This window comes from Priapulus caudatus, unplaced genomic scaffold (assembly GCF_000485595.1).
Source record: "Priapulus caudatus unplaced genomic scaffold, Priapulus_caudatus-5.0.1 Scaffold235, whole genome shotgun sequence".
In the NCBI taxonomy this organism is placed as follows: Eukaryota; Metazoa; Priapulida; class Priapulimorpha; order Priapulimorphida; family Priapulidae; genus Priapulus; species Priapulus caudatus.
This window is the reverse complement of record NW_014577296.1, coordinates 240,500-244,422: the sequence shown is the minus strand read 5'-3', so window position 1 is coordinate 244,422 and position 3,923 is coordinate 240,500. Positions and strand designations below refer to the sequence as shown.

The 3,923-nt window shown below is 48.7% G+C and overlaps 1 protein-coding gene across 6 annotated transcripts in view; it reads left to right on the top strand.

The window, feature by feature from the left end:
• Positions 1-3,923, top strand: part of LOC106807808 (neuron navigator 2-like) — an 80,264-nt gene that overhangs the window by 20,550 nt on the left and 55,791 nt on the right. The window contains exon 1 of one of the 6 annotated variants that reach the window (XM_014810266.1): positions 1,511-1,532. The exons of the other annotated variants lie outside the window; for them this stretch is intronic. Coding sequence (XP_014665752.1) covers positions 1,526-1,532 — 7 coding nt within the window. The 5' untranslated portion in view covers positions 1,511-1,525. Of the gene's footprint in view, positions 1-1,510; positions 1,533-3,923 lie in introns of those variants that run through there. 6 annotated transcript variants of the gene reach the window in all.

Genomic DNA, 3,923 nt, shown 5'->3' with positions numbered 1-3,923 from the left:
TATGTATGTATGTATGTATGTATGTATGTATGTATGTATGTATGTATGTATGTATGTATGTATGTATGTATGTATGTATGTACGTATGTATGTGTGCAATGTTGCATTTTGACATTCTAGCGCCATCTAGTGTGAATAATAATAGAAAATAATTATAAAGTGCGTATTATTCCTTACTTCCTTACTCCCCTCTCACGGATGGAATCGCCCATGGCCAATCAAGCGTGAAAAAACTTTGACAGAAATCCTTTGTGTTTCGGCTCAAACTTTTTCACCACCATAAAATGTGAATTTATGCCTACAATTTCACCACCCGAGGTCTAAAATGTGAATTTACGCTTACAATACACGCGCACGCGTGCGTGCGACCACACCCCCGTGTGCGCGTCCCGGCGTGTCTGTGTGTGTGTGTGTCCACGTGCGTGCGTGTCTGTGTGTGTGCGCGCATGCGCGCACCAGTGTGTGTGTGTGTGTGTGTGTGTGTGTGTGTGTGTGTGTGTGTGAGCGCATGCGTGCATTCGTGCATAAGTAGGTGTGATCATGCGCGTGTATGCACGCGTGCGTGCATGCACGCGTGCGTGCCTGACTGCACGTCTATGTGTGAGCGTGTGTGTGCCACTGGCAGTTCCACTAAATCGTAAAAATAAAAATAATGTATAATAAATCTTATTGCACCACTAACTCTCCTATCTGCGGTAAACAACTCCTCACTGCGAAAGAAAAGCCTGACGTCGGCGCGAATGCTGACTCTGCACTAAGCTGCGTATACTCACCATACATAATAATCCCCATTATTATGTATGGGATTATTATGTATTATTATGTATGGGATTATTATGTATTATTGTGTATGGGGATTAATATGTATGGGGATTAATATGTATGGTGAGAACGCAGTTTAGTGCAGAGAGTCAGCATTCGCGCCGACGTTAGGCCTTTCTTTTGCAGTGAGGAGTTGTTTACCGCAGATAGGAGAGTTATTAGTGGTGCAGATTTATTATACGTTATTTTTATTTTTACTGATTTGTTGGAACTGCCAGTGGTGTGTGCGTGCGTGCGTGTACGTATCTGCCCACTAACAGCGCAGCGTCATTTCCTTTATATCATACCCTTGTGACAAGTAATGATCAAAAGTGGTAACTTTTCAGCAGGACTCGCTTATTCGTATGGATTTTACTATGGGTTACATACTAGAATTCAAAGTGTTCGAAATGAGAGGACTGGCTGGATTTTCAGGCTCATTTGGGGCTCTATGTAAGGCTGACGCCCTTGCTACTATCTTTAGCAGCCTTCTTCTCCCTCTCAATGATCCACGCCGGTCAGTTTGTAAACTTCACCACTGAATTGCATTCGAATGTAAAGCTGGCAGTAAGCCAGATTTGGCTACCAGTCGCGTCTTCGAATTCGTTATTTGAGGCTGGGCACATATTTCCCATTCAGTTCGAGCTTTTCGAATTTTCTAGCCCAGTAGATGCGAGAATCCAGCACCCGAGAGCCGATTTACTGCGTAGAGTAAACATGACGGATGCGTGGTGATTGCATGCCCATCTTAGCGCGACTAGGGTGAGCAAGCAAGCTCTCGGATCAATAGGTAGTTGAAGCACAGATCTGTGCATGTCTCATCGCGGCAATCTCGTGCGGTCGCCGCTCACGCCCTCCGTACGTATCGGTGTTGTGTGTAGTAAGTAGGCCGGTATGCGCATGTTTTGCTGTCAGATCGGGTGATCCAGCAGACAACAGGAGAAGAAGCATGGCGTGTGTGTGTTGCGAAGCGGTATACTGCACAGAGTTTAGTGTAAGTCAAGCAGTCACAGTTGTAAACCACAATAAGTTGTTTTGTGTGTGGGTGTGTGTGCAGTGCGTTGCGTGGCGATGCGTGTGTGTGTGACGCATGCACGCACGATTGGAATTTAATTATATTTTCAGATGGAAAATCGTTGCGCGCTCTCGCGACATTTTTCGATAATTAAATCAGCGTTTGCGTAAGCCTCGTTATAGAACAATACGCGAGGCGTAGCTCGCGGGGCGACACGACCATTAAATAACACTTAGCATATATAAGGTGGCTAATAGCAGTCATTGCAGAGAGTTGACAACTTGCGATAGCGCCTGCCACCCGCGGGTGACAAAAGCAGGTTCGCGGAGTAGATCGTGTGGGTGTGGAGAGTGATTCATACAGCTCCCGTAGCCAGCTGTGAACTGACCGTGGCAATCATCATCCTATATCTCCGTCATCCACAATTAGCATATGGTTGACTTGTGCTTGTGAGCATCGCCAGGCCTGGGAGAGCTGCTGCTGCTACACCAGATGCCCCCACCTCCCGCGGACCGCTCACCCAGCTTCCCATGTAACTCGTGGACCACACCATGTCGAGCACTTAGTTGGAGTGAAGGGGTGCCGCCCTTGCAAAAAAAAACAACCGTACACGTTAAAATGGATTTCGGATATGATCGCACCGTTTAAATTATCGTTAGGATGTTTGATTAAAAATATAGATAGTCCCCATTTCGTTTTACGCTTACCATTCAATTCATCCATGCTCCTGCCACGTGTACATGCACACGCCTCCTCGCACCCATCACCACGAGCGCCACCAATTTCACACTGGTATTAATAAGTGCCAGAGCTAAAGTCAGGCTCGCCAACGCATCTTCTACTGACCGACAGCGGGCTGTTAGCAAGTTCTAAGCTAAGAGTTCTACTTATATCTGCTACCATTGTCCGCGTGCTCATTTCACGTCCTCTGCCCGATCGTGTCAACCCGTCGCTGTGACAAGAACGCGTCCAAGTTTGTCTACCAGTCCGTCGTTTCTATGCGGACGTTATATCGTTGAAAGGCAAGTATAGTATATAGTGTGGAATCCCTTTTGAACGGGCGCTGGTTCGCGCGAGTATAACCATCATAGCGATGATGATGATGATTGACGTGACGGGACCGTGGACGCCCTGAACTGATGGCGACTAACCAAATGTTCGGTGCCGGAGACAGAATGCGAACAAACCGTCGCATGAGGATATGTGAGCCGCAAACCTCGCCTGCGTACGCGTGCGTGCGTGCGTGCGTGTGTGCTTGCATTCGTTCGTATGTGCTTGCATTCGTGCGTGACTGCGCGTGCGTGCGTTGACTTACGCGTTACGGCATCAGGTGTGAATAAACAAATGTGTTTTTTTATTCACTCCTGATAACATGCACAGTCACACACGCACACGTGCATCAAAAATTGAATAATGGCAATGGACGTAGCGGTTAAGCAGTAGCGATGATATAACAAGCTACCGGGGACAGCCGTAGCGATGCCGGATAGCTACTGTGTAGATAGCGGCGAAGATACAGCCGGCAACGTCATCGTAGGTGTGACTCATAGCTATAGGTGACGACGAGGCTGGGCTGGATGACTGGCTGCTTGCACTGATTGGATTGCGCCTGCGGTCGCGCCAGCGTGCGACGATGACATGTCGCAGTGTCGCGACGACGTAGGTTGACAGTCGTGCCGGCGGCACGCACGGAGAGAGAGAGCGAGAGAGAGCCGCGTGTACCCGTGCGCTTCCAGTCTCGCTGCTGTACTAGCCATTGGCGATGTCAGCGCAGCGCAGGTGGAGGGAGACCTGCGTACCTGTAACCCCGTGAACGACAGTCTCCTGCGTGTTTACGCCTGTGCGCGTGTGTTTAGGTAGAGCCCGTAAGCTCTCAGTGGCATCTGGATAAGCGAGGATGCTTCCGTCACGTAGTGCCGTGCTTATATAGTAGGCTATGTCTATGTAAACCAGCAGCCTATACGGTGTCTGTCAGTGAGTCCGAGTCAGCGTCGGCGACGTTATAGCTGTGCGTGCGTGCGTGCGTGCGTGCGAAGCGGTATGTATCTCACAGTATGTGTTAGTGTAAGTCAGCAGCACAGTGTAACCACATAGTTGTTTGTGTGTC